Source organism: Ranitomeya variabilis, chromosome 8 (genome assembly GCF_051348905.1).
Source record: "Ranitomeya variabilis isolate aRanVar5 chromosome 8, aRanVar5.hap1, whole genome shotgun sequence".
NCBI lineage: Eukaryota > Metazoa > Chordata > Amphibia > Anura > Dendrobatidae > Ranitomeya > Ranitomeya variabilis.
The window spans coordinates 35,103,763-35,121,257 of NC_135239.1; the positions used below are offsets into that span (position 1 = coordinate 35,103,763).

A 17,495-nucleotide genomic window follows, 5' to 3' on the forward strand; every position below is an offset into this window, starting at 1 on the left:
GCGTAGCAACGCGTTCATTTCCCGGCCTGCGCCGCCCGGGCCTCCCACCACCGCCGCCTCTCCGGGCTGGAGGCTGTGACTTCCTTACGGGCAGAGGACAGAGCCGGGCACCGCTGACAAGTCAGCCCGAGGTGGGGGGCCTCCCTGCACAGGCCGAGGTGGCGGCGGAGGAGCTGCACGGCGGCGGCTGATCCCGGAGTAATCATGGTGGGTGCAGCTCCGCGTACAGCCCGGGTGTGCTCCGTGTACCCCCTGCAGATCACACAGGACACCGGTCGTTCTCCCATGTGTGGGGTCTGCGGGACTGCTACCCCTATCTGAGTGCTCTGCGGGTGTCACAGCTGATAACTTCCCCTCAGTGACAGTACACATTGGAGAAAGGGGCCAGGACCACCCGGTGGGGCTGCGCAGGAAGGGGCCAGGCCCACCCGGTGGGGCCGCGGAGGAAGGGGCCAGGCCCACCCGGTGGGGCCGCGGAGGAAGGGGCCAGGCCCACCCGGTGGGGCCGCGGAGGAAGGGGCCAGGACCACCCGGTGGGGCAGCGGAGGAAGGGGCCAGGCCCACCCGGTGGGGCCGCGGAGGAAGGGGCCAGGCCCACCCGGTGGGGCAGCGGAGGAAGGGGCCAGGACCACCCGGTGGGGCCGCGGAGGAAGGGGCCAGGACCACCCGGTGGGGCCGCGGAGGAAGGGGCCAGGACCTCCTGGTGGGGCTGCGGAGGAAGGGGCTAGGACCACCCCGTGGGGCAGCGGAGGAAGGGGCCAGGACCTCCTGGTGGGGCTGCGGAGGAAGGGGCCAGGACCACCCGGTGGGGACGCGCAGGAAGGGGCCAGGACCACCCGGTGGGGCCGCGGAGGAAGGGGCCAGGACCACCCGGTGGGGCAGCGGAGGAAGGGGCCAGGACCACCCGGTGGGGCAGCGGAGGAAGGGGCCAGGACCACCCGGTGGGGCAGCGGAGGAAGGGGCCAGGACCACCCGGTGGGGCAGCGGAGGAAGGGGCCAGGACCACCCGGTGGGGCAGCGGAGGAAGGGGCCAGGACCACCCGGTGGGGCAGCGGAGGAAGGGGCCAGGACCACCCGGTGGGGCAGCGGAGGAAGGGGCCAGGACCACCCGGTGGGGCCGCGGAGGAAGGGGCCAGGACCACCCGGTGGGGCCGCGGAGGAAGGGGCCAGGACCACCCGGTGGGGCCGCGGAGGAAGGGGCCAGGACCACCCGGTGGGGCCGCGGAGGAAGGGGCCAGGACCACCCGGTGGGGCCGCGGAGGAAGGGGCCAGGACCACCCGGTGGGGCCGCGGAGGAAGGGGCCAGGACCACCCGGTGGGGCCGCGGAGGAAGGGGCCAGGACCACCCGGTGGGGCCGCGGAGGAAGGGGCCAGGACCACCCGGTGGGGCCGCGGAGGAAGGGGCCAGGACCACCCGGTGGGGCCGCGGAGGAAGGGGCCAGGACCACCCGGTGGGGCCGCGGAGGAGGGGGCCAGGACCACCCGGTGGGGCCGCAGAGGAAGGGGCCAGGATCACCCGGTGGGGCCGCGGAGGAGGGGGCCAGGACCACCTGGTGGGGCTCTGGGACAAGATTATGGATCGAGTCTGGGGCATATTAGTGTTTTAGGTCCCCTAAAACATAATTCCTGTGCCGCAGCCCCACAACAATGGACCCTCATCCTTTTCGATCTTTGCCCCCACCCTTCTTCCCCCAGACCTATAACTTTATGCTAGTGATGTGAAAATGTGCTTGGATTAGGTGTTATCTGAGCATGCTCAGGTGCTAACCAAGTGTCTTCGGCATACTTGAATAATATATGTTCCAGTCCCCGCAGCTGCTGCCTGTCTCCAAGCTGGTTCGCTCTGCAGGGCTGTATGGGGATTTGTTCTTTGTGGCTCGAGCTGTAGATTTTATCGATTCCATTCTGGGGTCCATACAACTTCCTGATCCCTATACAGCGATTCTGACACATATATTTTCCCACTATTTGCTGTAAATATTTTATTAGGACGATTACGCTGCATCAATTGTAAATTTATATATATAATTTTTTTTAATTTGGAAGCTTGAACCTGAGATCCATGGTGCACTGAATACCCTGCAGTGCTGTAAGGCCAGGAATATCTAATGACAGACACGGGCGCCTTCTCCAAGCTCCCCCAGCTGCGGTGGCAATGCCATCGGCTGCCCTCATTCATGTTGGAAGGACACCACCTTCATTTCCAACCTCTGAAGTGCCTGTGTTTTGCGTGACAGTGGCATCTAAGAGGTTATAATGCATTAGTTGGGGTGCTGGCTGTGCACCACCCTCAGCCATCACTCTGTCTACAGTTCATGCATCAGCCTTACACTTTCATTGGATGTCCTCCAGGCTCACTCCAATTGCTGCTGTCGATCTCCGACCTTCTTATATGATTTAAGAGGACTTGTCACCTTCTCAAAAAGTTTGCGTTATATACTTGTAAAAATCTCTGAACTCCACCGATTCTCCAGCTCTTTTCCATTTTGTGTTGCATTGCGCCATTGCAGAGATATTCACATTTGTGTCTTCTGCAGTGCAATATGTGCAATCTCTTCTTGTAGTCCAACTGGGCATTTCTTCAAATTTTTCTCTGGGGTCGTGAGCTCTCGCAACTCTGTCGCTGATGTAGCAGTCGCAGCGGCTGCTGAGCTTTGATTGTCAGCAAGTAAAGAAATAGTCAGTTGGTCTTTAAGCATAAATTTCCCATATTGTGCTACAAATTTGCAACGCAGCGCAGAACGGAAAATAGTGATAGAACTACAGGAGCTTAGAGATTTTTACAAAGTATTTAGCCTGTCACTTGCTCAAAAAATTGAGTTATCTTTTAAAGGGAACCTGTCAGGCAACTCGTGCTGCTCAAACCGTGGCCAGCATGAATCGCAGCCTGGCTTCACAAAGTTTCAGAGATAATATACTTTGAAGATTTGAAGATCTGACCCGGAACGTGGAGCAGACTAGTCCAGCGATGTCCCTGGCTTATTTCTCCCAGTGCTGCCAAGGATAATTGATAAGTCTCTGCCTTGCATGAACATAGGGAGAGAGCTGTCAATCTCCTGCTGTGGCGCTGGGAAGAGCCGGCCAAGGACCATAGCCAAAGAGCAGACTAGTTCGGTGCCACTGGAGCATTTCAGAGATTATTCTTTGTACCCGCAGTGTGGGCACCATGAAATGCCTGACAGGTTCCCTTTAAAATTGCAAAGTAGTTGGAAAAACAGGCAAGTTTGCAATTTATTTATTTAAAAAAAATAATCATCAAAATGGGTCGTCTCCATTCGTCAGATTGTCTGAGATGTCATTCCAGTGATGCAAATTTCATTCATATGATTTGGAGGTGTCCTGTTATTTTTCATTATTGGAAAGAGGTGACGACATTATTGACTTCCTTGTTGTCGATCCCTGTCCCACTTGAGCCATTGATCTGTTTATTTGGGGTGTGGGATGCGGAAACCTGGGATCACTACACTGGGATTTTTCTGCGAGAGACACTGTTTATGGCGCAAAAGGTGCTAGCGTTGCGAAGGATGGGTGGTTCTTGCCCATCTCTTAGAGCTTGGGTTGATCTAGTAAACTCAATTATCCCGTATGAGCGGACATTATATCAGAATAGAGGATGTCCAGATAAATTTGAGAAAATATGGGGTAGATGGAACTCCTCTTATCACACTCTATAGTCTGCAACAATTCAATATCTATGTAAGAAGCAGGGTCCATGGCTTTGGGGACATTGCTTACAGGATGGAATTTATGCAGAATTTTCTTTTTGGCGGCGTCCTATTAGTAGTTAAAGTCACACAATAGGAGATTTATAGGATACTAATGATCGACATGCACCATTTGTTACTTTTGTAATATTCCAGATGTGACGATGCATTGTAATTATTTGTATTTTTTATTTTATTTTTTTATGTTATAATTGACAATGATGGACACGAATGCAAATGTGTGTATTGTATGATTTATTTTGCAATTAATAAACGAATTTAAAAAATTAAAAAATAATCATCTCCTTTCCTAAGAACAGTGGTATTTTTAATTTTATTGTGTACAGAAGAAGAGCCTTTAGTGGAGTGGTCCGCTGCAGACTTGTGTTCTGATACTCTGGCCCACACCACCCGTGACGCAATCAAGGGACCCTGATGAGTTGATGGGGGGGCTTTTTGAAACCTCCGTGGCTGCCATTTTTTGTACTCCTATGACTGAGCTTCATTGGAAGTTGTTAGTTTAATTACAGACTGAATACTGAAATATTGTAGTATGTTGCACAAGTGATCAAATGTTCACAAGATCGATGGAGACTAAAAAATAAAAAAAAGACAAAGAAAAAAGTAAATTAAAGGTTCGAAAAGCATTTCAGTATCACCATGTCCAATTTTTAAAATGAAAAGACACCAGAATTTCAATTTTTCGTCACTGCACCTCTCCCACTAAATGCACTGCAAAGTAATTGAAATGTCGTAGGTAACCCTTATGGTATCAAGAAAAACTGCAGCTCGGCACACAAAAAAAATTATCCAGCTATGGAGAAAAAAACAAAAATGCAAAAATGAAAATTGTCTGCATCATTGTGCGGTTAAGGTTAATAATGTAAAATTAACTTTTATCTTCCAGGAGGAAGCCACCCCAAAGTCATTGATCGACACAGCCCTACATTACTTGAGCGCTCACCTTGAAAAGTTTTGCTGGAAGAGACCAGACGGGACGTATTGTCTCCATGATGCGGCGGTGTTCCCTCAGGAGGTGGCCGATCAACTGCTGCGCACCATGGCTGTGCAAAGTAATCCACACCGGCAATATTAGGGTAGCTCATAAATATCATCAGTGGGGTCCGACATCTGCCACCTAATAGCAATGGCGGTTTCTCAGCCACTTCACAGTGTGTGGAGCTGCTCCGTCTCTGTACATTGTGCACTTGATCAGTGGGAGTGCCGAGTGTCGGACCCCCATGGTCTGATATTGGTGACCTTTTTTTATGAATCGTCTATATCGTAGTCCTGACAAGCCCATTTATTATAATATTGTTTTGCTGATTTTGTCATGGTTCTCCTCTTCAGGACAGCTCAATGAGGTGACAGTCGGAATCTTCCGTGGAAGCCAGTTACGACTGAAGCGTGCATGTATCCGCAAGGCGAAGATCTCTGCCGTAGCTTTCCGTAAGGCTTTCTGCCATCACAAATTGGTTGAATTGGACGCGACGGGGGTGAATGCTGATATAACCATCACTGACATTATAAGTGGGCTCAGTAGTAGTAAATGGATCCAGGACAACCTCCAGTGCTTGATCCTCAACTCCCTGACGCTGTTCCTGGAGGATCCGTACGAGCGTTGCTTCAGTCAGCTGTCCGGACTCCGTGCTCTGAGCATCACCAACGTGTTGTTTTACAATGAGGATCTTGCCGATGTCGCTTCTCTTCCCAGGTTGGAAAGCTTGGATATCTCCAATACAACAGTGACTGACATCTCGGCTTTACTGGACTGCAAGGACAGACTCAAATCCCTTACGATGCACCACCTGAAGTGTCTAAAAATGACGACATCGCAAATATTGGAAGTGATCAAAGAACTGAAGCACCTCACCCATTTGGATATATCTGACGACAAGCAGTTCACATCGGACATAGCCTGTCGTCTGCTAGAGCAAAACGATATCCTGCTCAGCCTCGTCTCGCTGGACATCTCCGGGAGGAAACACGTGACTGATAAAGCGGTGGAGAGCTTCATATCGCAGCGTCCTCAAATCCAGTTTGTTGGCCTTCTGGCCACCGAGGCTGGGTATTCGGAGCTCCTCTCTGGAGAAGGCAATGTGAAGGTGTGACATTAATGTCTGATAGTTGTGGGGGGCCTTTCTTGTGGCCGCACAAGCACATCTGTCTTTATTAGGCTGCTTTTACACTTGTAGTGTTTTTGCGGCCCAAATAGATTTCAATGGGGCCGCAAAAACGGGCCGCCAAAAATCGTAGGAGCACCGTATGGCCGTGAGGGCAGTATTTACGGCCGTGAAAAAATATCGAGCTTGCTCGATATTTTTCATGGCTTACAAACACGGCCCCCATTGTAAATCAATGGGGCCGCAAAAACAACGTAAGATTGTTTTTGCGGTGTGCTGCGACTTCTGGTTTTGCGGACCGCCATTTTTTATTTTTTTCCCAATACTTTTGCTATAGTTTTGGGAACCTGAAAAATGGAGATCTGCAAGTTTTTTGCTGTCTGATATTGCAGCAGACCTTGAAAATTGCGTTGATGCGGCCCGCAAAAAAAGACCCACGATAACGGGCCGCAAATAAAACGGCAAGTGTAAAACAAGCCTTAACTATGGAAGTTCTTGAAATTGCCAAGCAGGCTTTTATTGGGTGTTTGCAGAACATAAACATGAATTGTAAGACCATCCAATAATGTATTTCTATAGGGGAATAGTAAGGCTATGTGCACACGTTGCAGATTTGACTCTGGAATTTTCTGTGCAGATTCTGCATTTCTTGGCAGAAAACGCAGGTCAGAACCTGCACCTCTTTTTGGTATGTGCACACGTTGCAGATTTTTGTGCGGATTTCTTCCTTCTTTTTTTTTTTTTTTTTTACCCCTGCAGATTTCTATTATGGAGTGGGTGCAGAAACTCAGCAGTTCTGCACAAAGAATTGACATGGTCCTTTTTTGAATCTGCTGCGTTTTCTGGGCAGATTTTTCTGCACCATTAGCACAGCATATTTTTTTTTTTTTTTTTTTTTTTCCTTTGAATTACATTGTATTGTAACTCACTTGCAGATCTGCAGCGTTTCTGCACGGAAAAAAAAGCTGCAGATCTGCAGGAAATCTGCAACGTTTGCACATACCTTAAGACGTTTGTCTGCCAAACCCTTGTCTTGTCAAATATATATTAGGCTATGTGCTTCCGTCTGGAGAACAGCATTGGGACAATACCCGGGACAGAGCCCTTCACTATAGTGAGGCAGACAGTCACTTTGTGCTCATGCTACAGCAGTGCCCATCTGCAACATTTTTGAACCTGCCTAAAAAGGATGGACACTGCTGGATCAGAGGTGAGACGTAGGACAAAGTGAATGTCTGCCTTCTTATAGTCAACGGCTTCATCATGGGTTTTATCTCAATGCCTTTCTTCAGGGCTATAGACAGATGTCCCCTGACGGAGCCATAAATGTGGCAGAAACGTAATGTGTACACAGCCCTATGTGTTTGGTTGGCGTAAGGGTGCGTTTTCTCATAGTCATAGCTGCAGTAAAAAGACGTGAACCATAGCCAAAACTTATACATTATTCTATTGCGGCTAAGCAAAAATTAACATAACTAAACATGAGGTTCTTGGTTTAACTATCTGATCATACGGTATGCAGGCCACTACCACTGGCGGTGGGCGACCGTAAAGATGTGCCATGTGCCAACCACCGCAGCGCTGAGTGCAGATTCCTGAAGCAGAGATGACAATAATTAACTTTTGGATATTACTAATTATAGATGCACTTCAGAAACTGTATAACCTAAGGGTGCGACTGACACTTATACTGTTAACTAATGCAACTCCCTTTTCTTCATTGATTACTAGAAACTGCTTCTGCACTGTGTTACGACTAGAAACACAAATAAAAAAGTAATATCCATTGTTACAAAGTGCTGGGATATTGCTAGGATAAGCAATCATTTTTACTCTGTCGCCTCATTGGGGGACACAGGACCATGGGTGTTATGCTGCTGTCCACTAGGAGGCGACACTATGCATAATCTGAAAAAGATTAACCGTGGCTCCTCCTGTGCAGTATACACCCCTGGACGGCATCAGCCTTCTCCAGTTTTTGCTTAGTGTCGCATAGGAGGCACACCTAAAAGATTTTTACTCCGTTTTTCCCGACGGGATTACAGATGAAGAAAAGAGGGTCTCCTGTGAGACTCCCGGCATGGCTCCTTCCTCGGCCCCCTATTATGGGGTGCCCAGTTGAAGTAGAGATGGCTATTCCCCATGTTGCTCCTTCCCCAGTCCCTCGGGTGCTGGTTCGAAGTCGAGACCCCCCTCCTTCCCCAATTCCTTTTGGTTTCTGGGTTAAGGTCAAGGCGAGGATAAAGGCCCCTGAAGGTGTGACAACAGCACCCTCCCTAATCCCCCTCTGGGGGTATTAGGTTGAGACGCCTCAGGTAGGGCCTGTACAGGCAGCATTCTACAGCTCCCAGCAATGGGCCAGCACACTGCGCCTGCATCCAGGGACCCCAGCCCAGCTGCGGGCTCCTGTTGGGGCCGGGGGGAGTGCAGACAGGCATGGCACAATACAGACACAGGGCTCCCTGCGCCCCTGTCTCTGCGGCAGCACCAGCTCTATACTGCCTCAGGGAGACCCCTACCGGGCTCCCCCTTCCGCTTATAGCCCCACCGACATCCTGCCTTTAAATCCGGAGGGGTCCGGTTCAGATCCGACCCCCTCCCGGACTTTCACGCCGGCCTGGAGCCCTTCTGGGCCTCAGGCATCTAATTTAGGCCCCGGCTTCGGCCTAGCTGAAGCTGCCGCCTTCTCTCCGCCCCCCGGCCCGCCCCGGATGACAAATGACACTCTACAGTGTCATAAAGTGGGTGGATCCAGACAGAAAGGGTGCGTTTTTACACAGCCTTGCCGCCTTTTTCCAGCTCTCCGCCCCCTTCTCCTCCTTTCCTCTCTGTCTCAGCAGCCATTTTCGGCTGCAGATTAACCCTGCATCTCCCGGACTGCAGGACCAGGACCAGGCAGCCAGTCTCCGGGGGGCACAGGACTGTGGATCTTCGGCGCTGGACCTAGGGGCACACTGGTGGGGTAAGATCACAGCTGTTTTTTTTTACTCCGCTGTGAATCCATATTACCTATAAGGCTCCCCTATAGGTTTCTCTACCCCTGTAAGGTCCTCTGCTGGCAGCACTTCTGCACTCTGTGCACTATGCCGGGCTCAAGGTCCAAGAGAACCAGGCAGAACTGCTATTATGCATTCTGCACAGCCTGCGGGACCGCTCTCCCCAGTAGTAGCACGTACCCGCATTGTCAGAACTGTATACAAACTAATGTCAGAGCCCCAAGAAGCCCCTGCCAATGCCTCTGTGTCTAATGCCACGCCGGAATGGGCTACTCAGATATCGCAATCTATGACGCAGTCTATAGATAACCTAACCTCCACATTGCTTCAGGCTCTGCAGGGTCATGCCCCGGCTATGACCGTTACCCAGCAAAGGGAGAGCTTGACTCAGGAACAAGATGACCCTGGCACATCCACGTCTAGGTCAGGACGCAAGCAGACCCATAGATCAAGTCCATCTGCGTCATCCCATAGCACACGGTCATCCCCCTCTAGGGATAGACACCGTAGCTCCAGGTCATCTAGACCGTCCCATTCCAGGGACAGACAATGCAGATCTCCGCAATCCCCGACCAGAGAAGGCCTCTTCCCCGGCCCACTCAGCAGGGGACGTCTCAGTGATACACAGGATTCGGAAAGCATCTGCGACTCTGACTCAGGCCGGAGACACACTGGTGCGAGAGACGGCCGAGTCTCGCTGGTTAAAAGCAAGCTGTGGCACCTGCACTCCGGAGCGGAGCGTGCGGCTCCATAGCAATACATGGAGCTGCACGCTCAGCTCCGGAATGCAGGTGCCACAGCTTGCTTTTAACCAGCGAGACTCGGCCGTCTCTCGCACCAGTGTGTCTCCGGCCTTAGACAGAGAAACGGAGGGGTCCCTGATCCCAATCCCTCCTAGCAATACAGCGCTAGTTGAGGACATAATTTCATCCATCCATCGGGTGCTGGACATTTCTGATCCGCCACCAGAGGCCCCAGAACATAAGATTTCCTTTGAAGGACCTCTGAAGCCGCCTAAGGTTTTCTCTAACCACCCAGAGTTTAAGGCGATCCTTAAAAAGCAGCTCTCACAGCCTGAGAAAAAATTAGCTAATCGCAAATATCTGGAGGCGAGGTACCCCTTCCCACAGAAGGACACCAAGGAATGGACAGATCCACCTGAAGTGGACCCCCCAGTCTCTAGGCTAGCAGCACAGACCCTCCTTTCACTGCCAGATAGCTCAAACCTCAGGGACGCAGCAGACCGGCAGGTAGAACGCATGACTCGTTCAATTTTCGAGGCAGCTGGGGCTTCCCTGGCTCCCGTGTTCGCCTCAGTTTGGGCTGCCAAGGCCATTCTGGCCTGGGCAAAGAATTTACAAGCTCTCCAAGCATCCGCTCCTGAGCGGTCGGACCAAGCGGTTCAAATAGCAGTTGTAGCAGACTACATGCTCCATGCAGCTCTGGATTCAGCAAGGGGAGTAGCGGGGATAGCATCAAACGCCATCACGATTCGGCGTATACTCTTGGCTGCGGGAATGGAAAGCGGACGCAGCCTCAAAGAAGTCCCTCACGCACCTCCCCTACCTCAGTGGGAGACTTTTTGGTGAACAGTTGGACACTATGATATCCAACGCCACCGGGGGGTAAGAGTACTTCTCTTCCCCAACTGAAACCTAAACGCACTTACAAGAAGCGTAACCAAACTCGATTCCGATCCTTTCGGAATTCCTCCGGCTGGTCCGTCTCGCGTCCAGCACAAAATCGTAACCGTTCCCCACGCAGGGACAACTCACGATCGACGCAAAGGTCGGACAAGACCTGGCAGTCAAAAGCAGGCCAGCCTAAGCCCAGAGGAGGAAAATCTCAGACTTTCTCCTCATCATGACTCACGGACTCCGGAAGACACACACCAGTAGGCAGCCGACTTTTGCTCTTTCATCAAGTCTGGCTGCCTATTACAGAAGACAGGTGTGTCATGGAACTAGTGTCTTCCGGATACAAAATAGACTTCACCTCCAACCCACCGGACCGATTCTTCCTCTCTGTCCCCCCAAAACCGCCAGCCAAGGCTCGTGCCTACCACCAAGCGGTCTCCTCACTTTTTCAAGCAGGAGTCATAGTACCGGTACCCACGACCGACTGCTTCCGAGGGTTCTACTCCAATCTGTTCGTAGTTCCCAAGAAAGGAGGCAGCGTACGGCCCATACTAGACCTAAAACAGCTCAACAAATATGTACGGGTCCGTCATTTCTGCATGGACTCCCTTCTGTCCATCATTGCGTCCATGGAGAAGGGAGAATATCTCGCCTCCATAGACATACAAAGACGCATACCTGCATATACCCATTGCACCTGCCCATCAGAGGTTTCTCAGGTTTGCAATAGGCCAGGACCACTACCAATTCGTGGCTCTCCCTTTCGTACTCGCTACGGCTCCCAGAGTGTTCACCAAGGTCATGGCAGCCACCATGGACGTCCTGCACTCCAGAGGCATAGTAGTCGTTCCATACCTGGACGATCTACTCATCAAGGCTCCCACCTTCAAGGACTGCGAGCTCAGCGTCTCAATCAGAACCGATACTCTGTCGCATGGGCTGGTTAATCAACCTACAAAAGTAATCACCAACCCCGAGTCAGTCCCTGACCTTCCTGGGAATGTTATTCAACACCTCCAGGGGTCTAGTGCTCCTTCCCAAGGACAAGGCACTGGCTCTCCGACTGGCAGTTCGCACCCTCCTCCGCAAACCCCCTCGATCTCTCCGGTTTGCCATGAGAGTCCTCGGCAAGATGGCAGCAGCAATAGAAGCTGTCCCATTTGCCCAGTTTCACCTCAGACCTCTCCAACTAGCCATTCTCAAGTGCTGGGACAGGAATCCCTTTTGTTGTGAATTTTGCTTTTGGGTTCCCTCCGGTGGTAGTAGGTAGTAATGCAGTTGTCCCTGGGTTGCAGTCCTGGTCAGGTGTGTCTGCTGATTGCAGTTCTGACTGGGGTATTTAGGTGTGCAGGATTCATTAGTCCTTGCCAGTTGTCAATTGTTGTTGGGAGGTGTTGGACCTCTGCCTGGTTCCTCCTGTCTTTCTGCCAAATCAGCAAAGATAAGTGTCTGTTTTTTTTTTCCTGTGGCACACATGCTGTGTGCTTCACAATTCAGTGCTATTCTTTGTGTTTTCTTGTCCAGCTTAGATTGTGTCAGTATTTTCTCAGTCTTGCTGGATTCTCTGGAGTGGCAGATATACATTCCATGTCTTTAGTTAGATTGTGGAACTTTTTGTATTATCTGTTGTGGATATTTTTGGAAGGGTTTTAATACTGACCGCCTAGTAATCTGTCCTATCCTTTCCTATTTAGCTAGAGTGGCCTCTTTTGCTAAATCCTGTTTTCTACCTGCGTGTGTCTATTCTTCTCCTACTCACAGTCATTATTCGTGGGGGGCTGCCTATCCTTTGGGGGTCTGCTCTGAGGCAAGATAGCATTCCTATTTCCATCTATAGGGGTATTTAGTCCTCCGGCTGTGTCGAGGTGTCTAGGGTTTGTTAGGCACACCCCACGGCTACTTCTAGTTGCAGTGTTAGTTCAGGATTTGCGGTCAGTACAGGTTCCACCGACTCCAGAGAGAGTTTTCATGCGGCTCCAAGGTCACCGGATCATAACACCCTTTTCTCTCGACAGGGAGTTCCAGCTAACGTCGTCAACCAGGAGGTCCCTGCACTGGTGGCTCAAGCCAACCTCGCTAGCAAAGGGGAAATCCTTTGTCACAGGTCAATGGAAGGTTTTGACCACCGACGCGAGCCTGACGGGTTGGGGTGCGGTGCACCTACACCACAGGGCACAGGGCAAGTGGTCCCCAGTGGAAGCGACCATGCCCATCAACATCCTGGAAATTCGTGCCATCCTTCTGGCATTGAGGGCCTTCCATCACTTACTGGCAGCCTCTCACATCAGAATACAGTCGGACAATGCCACAGCTGTGGCATATGTGAATCACCAAGGGGGGACCCGCAGTACCCAGGCGATGCGAGAAGTGTCACACATCCTCCGCTGGGCGGAGGACACAGGGTCGGTTCTTTCGGCGGTCCACATTCCGGGTGTGGACAACTGGGAAGCAGACTTCCTCAGCCGACAAGGAATAGACTCGGGAGAGTGGTCTCTCCATCCCGAAATTTTTCAACAGATCTGTCTCCGCTGGGGTACCCCGGATGTGGACCTAATGGCATCCCACTTCAATGCGAAGGTCTCCAACTTCATGGCCAGAACACACGATCCGCGGTCGCTCGGAGCAGACGCTCTGGTTCAGGACTGGACCCAGTTCCAGCTTCTGTATATTTTTCCACCTCTCCCCTTGATATCCAGAGTGGTGAGGAAGATCAAACAAGAGGGAGTTCCATCTATCCTAATTGCACCGGACTGGCCCAGACGCACATGGTACGCCGACATCGTACAACTCACAGCAGACGCCCCGTGGCGTCTCCCCGACCGCCACGATCTTCTATCACAAGGCCCGTTCTACCACCAGAACGCAGGGGCTCTCAATTTGACGGCGTGGCCCTTGAGACCTGGGTTCTAACCCAGGCAGGGCTCTCGACGGACGTCATTGGAACCATGATCAGAGCACGGAAACCAGCCTCTGCCAAGATTTATTACCGTACCTGGAAAGCTTTCTTCACCTGGTGCGAATCTCGTGGCCAGATCCCACTCCCTTATTCCCTACCCAAAGTACTTGGTTTTCTCCAATCGGGTCTGGAGGCCAGGCTGTCATTGGGCTCGCTTAAGAGCCAGGTGTCAGCCCTCTCAGTGCTTTTTCAAAGGCGCATTGCTACCAAGCCGCAAGTAAGGACTTTCAGGGGGTTTCCCGATTGGTTCCCCCCTACAGACGACCACTAGAAACGTGGGACCTCAACCTGGTCCTGACAGCATTGCAGGAACCACCCTTCGAACCCCTTAAGGAGGTCCCGCTCCGCCTTCTTTCCCAGAAGGTGGTTTTCCTGGTGGCAATCACCTCGCTACGCAGGGTGTCTGAACTGACAGCACTCTCCTGCAGATGGCCCTTCCTGGCTTTTCACCAGGACAAGGTAGTTCTTCGTACGGTCCCATCCTTCCTTCCGAAGGTTGTGTCCGACTTCCACCTCAATGAGGAAATTTCACTACCATCCCTTTGTCTGGTTCCGGTTCATAGAGTGGAGAAGGCTCTGCATACGCTTGACCTTGTCAGGGCATTGCGTATATACGTGTCTAGGACTGCGTCTTTCCGGAGGTCTGATTTCTCTTTTCCTCCTTCCGGAAGGCGGCCACAAGGGTCTGCTAGCTTCCAAAGCTACCCTTGCCAGGTGGATCAAATCCTCCATACAAGAGGCCTACCGCCTTAAGAATTCTCCTCTTCCAGCCGGTATTACGGCACACACTACACGGGCGGTAGGGGCCACCTGGGCCATTCGGCACCAGGCTTCGGCACAACAAGTGTGTAAGGCAGCCACTTGGACTAGCCTACACACGTTTACTAAACACTACAGGGTTCATACCCAGTCCTCAGCGGACGTGAGCCTGGGCAGATGTGTCCTGCAGGCGGCGGTGCCCTAAGTATAGGGGCATGTCTGCACAATATTCGTCCATTGCTTCCCACCCAGGGACTGCTTTAGGACGTCCCATGGTCCTGTGTCCCCCAATGAGGCGACAGAGTAAAGGAGATTTTTGTGTACTCACCGTAAAATCTCTTTCTCTTAGCCTCTAATTGGGGGACACCGCTCCCACCTTGTTGCCCTTTCCGGGCCGTTGTAACTGTTGAGTTCTCATATTGTTTTCTTGAGCTCGTACATAGTTGCCTTCTTACAGGCATAATTATGTTATTCATGTTACATAGTTGCCTTCTTACAGGCATAATTATGTTATTCATGTTACGTTCCTCCTACTGCTTTTGCACAAAACTGGAGAAGGCTGATGCCGTCCAGGGGTGTATACTGCACAGGAGGAGCCACAGTTAATCTTTTTCAGATTATGCATAGTGTCGCCTCCTAGTGGACAGCAGCATAACACCCATGGTCCTGTGTCCCCCAATTAGAGGCTAAGAGAAAGAGATTTTACGGTGAGTACACAAAAATCTCCTTTTTGCAAGATGGGGTCCGGTCTTCCGATCCTGAAAATGATTGGGGTCTCAGGGCTGCTTTAGTATTGCATCTCCTTCTAAGTTTTCCCTGCAGAGCAGCGCTCCTGTCACCCCACTGAGCAGGGAATTGCTTCCATCCCCATTCACTTAAATGGATCAGTGCTGAAGTTTCTTGTACAGTGGGTGGCTGGGGCACGCACTGATTTTTAGGATCAGTAAGGGTACTAGAGAATAGATTTAAATTTATTGTGGTGTGGGTTTTTTTTTTTTTTTTTAGGTTTCCGGAGAAGCAAATCAGATCCAGATTGCAGAAGCACTGCGCCGATACAGCGAGCGCTCCTTCTTCGTTCGCGAGGCCCTCTTTCACCTGTTCAGTCTAACACATGCCATGGAAAAAGCCAATCCAGAGATGTTGAAGGTAAGGAGTCAATTTAAGGTGAGGACCTACTGGCAGCATTGTCATATCTGTAATGAAACTTTGTGATTTCTTTACAGTTAGTAGTCATAGGCATGAGAAACCATCCGACTAATCTCCCCGTACAGCTGGCCGCCAGCGCCTGTGTATTTAACTTGACCAAGCAAGATCTAGCGGCTGGGATGCCTGTGAAACTGCTGGCTGATGTTACACATTTACTACTTAAAGCTATGAAGAATTTCCCAAACCACCAGCAGGTACGACCTAATCATTTACCAGCAGAATTTAGATAAAGACAGTGGCAGAAAGCGACGTACGCCAAAGCACTTGTCACTCAGCTCATGGGTTATACAGTAAACCTATCCTAATAAGACTGTGGTCACCTCTTCGTCTCAGACCTCTATTGCACTCGACTCGGCCATAATCGCATGCACTCGACTCTGCCATAATCGCGCCCACTCGACTCTGCCATAATCGCGCCCACTCGACTCTGCCATAATCGCGCCCACTCGACTCTGCCATAATCGCGCCCACTCGACTCTGCCATAATCGCGCCCACTCGACTCTGCCATAACCGCGCCCACTCGACTCTGCCATAACCGCGCCCACTCGACTCTGCCATAACCGCGCCCACTCGACTCTGCCATAACCGCGCCCACTCGACTGCTGATTGTGTATGCTCATCTCAATAGGGCGAAAGGGATAGGTGTTTAATTTGGATTTCGAAATGGGTTTTGGAGCAGTGACCCTCTTATCTATGACGTCCATATGGCTTATGACAAGGAAAGAGGATTTATAAATACATAAATGACAATGTGGCTTTTTCCACAATCTGTCAGGATTCTCCGGTACCGGCAGCAATAGCAGAATGTCATGTGACTGCAAGTATGTGATTTGCATACTTCCGGCCACACTTCAACTTAGACATGCCCGGCCGTGCATGTCTAGTAGTCATGTGACAGCATGTATGCAAAACACATGCTTAGGGTCACAGGACTGCCTGCTCTTGCCGCTGGCAGCAGAGAAACCTGACAGCGTGCAGTGTGCACCCTGAGGATTCAAAAGCCTGCAGTCACATAGTGACTGCAGGCTTTCATCCCAAAAATGGACAGCTCCTTTAAGTAACATGGGGTTCATGATTTCTGGAACTTGACAGGTCATTTTTGAACTTTTTTTTGTTTTCATGGTTTAGTTGCAGAAGAACTGTCTACTGTCCCTGTGCAGCGATAGGATATTACAAGACGTCCCATTCAACAGGTACTTATACATTCACTGGTTACATTGGTTGGCCTTTGGTAAGGACAAATATTACTTCATTTACGAGGACAGATTTTGTCTAGATAGAAACCTCCTGTGCTTTTATGTCAGTGCTGACACTGTGATACAAGGTATATGCTGTTCTAATCATCCTGAAAAAAAATCACTGGTGGCTTGCAGCTGTAAAAAAAAAAAAAAAATAATAATAACAAACTGCCATATATACTCTAGTATAAGCTGAGAATTTCAGCCCATTTTTTTTAGGCTGAAATTGCCCCTCTCGGCTTATACTCGAGTCATTCCCAGGGGTCGGCAGGGGAGGGGGAGCAGCAGCTGTCTAATAATACTCGCCTGCTCCTGGCGCGGTCCCTGGATGTCCCTGGTTCTCCGGGTGCCGGCAGCTTCTTCCTGTAGTAAGCGGTCACATGGTACCGCTCATTACAGTAATGAATATGGACTCCCATAGGGGTGGAGCCTCATATTCATTACTGTAATGAGCGGTACCATGTGACTGCTCAATACAGGAAGAAGCTGCCGGAGAACCAGGGACTGCACCGCGCCAGGAGCAGGTGAGTATAACGCAGTGCACGATATTCACCTGCTCCCCGTTCCTCCGACGGCCGCCGCTGCGTCTTCCCTGTCCTCTGCATTGACGCTCAGGTCAGAGGGCGCGGTGACGCGATTAGTGTGCGTGCCGCCCTCAGCTTGAACGTCAGTGCAGAGGACGTGGAAAACACAGCGGCGGCCGTCGGTGGAACGCGGACCGGTGAATATAGCAAATGCCGGGGGCCTGAGAGGGGAGTGTGTATTTTTTTTTTTTTTTTTTTTTTAATCGCAGCAACAGCATATGGGGCAAATGTCTGTATGGAGCATCTTATGGGGCCATGTGCAGCATTATATGGGGCAAATATCTGTATGGG

General features: G+C 51.0%; 1 protein-coding gene across 1 annotated transcript in view; it reads left to right on the forward strand.

Annotated features, from left to right (window-relative positions):
- Positions 1-17,495, forward strand: part of LOC143788191 (protein zyg-11 homolog) — a 43,870-nt gene continuing 26,375 nt past the window's right edge. Inside the window, exons 1-6 of the mRNA XM_077277631.1 lie at positions 1-207; positions 4,612-4,777; positions 5,055-5,809; positions 15,181-15,321; positions 15,399-15,575; positions 16,511-16,575. Coding sequence (XP_077133746.1) covers positions 205-207; positions 4,612-4,777; positions 5,055-5,809; positions 15,181-15,321; positions 15,399-15,575; positions 16,511-16,575 — 1,307 coding nt within the window. The 5' untranslated portion in view covers positions 1-204. The remainder of the gene's footprint in view (positions 208-4,611; positions 4,778-5,054; positions 5,810-15,180; positions 15,322-15,398; positions 15,576-16,510; positions 16,576-17,495) is intronic.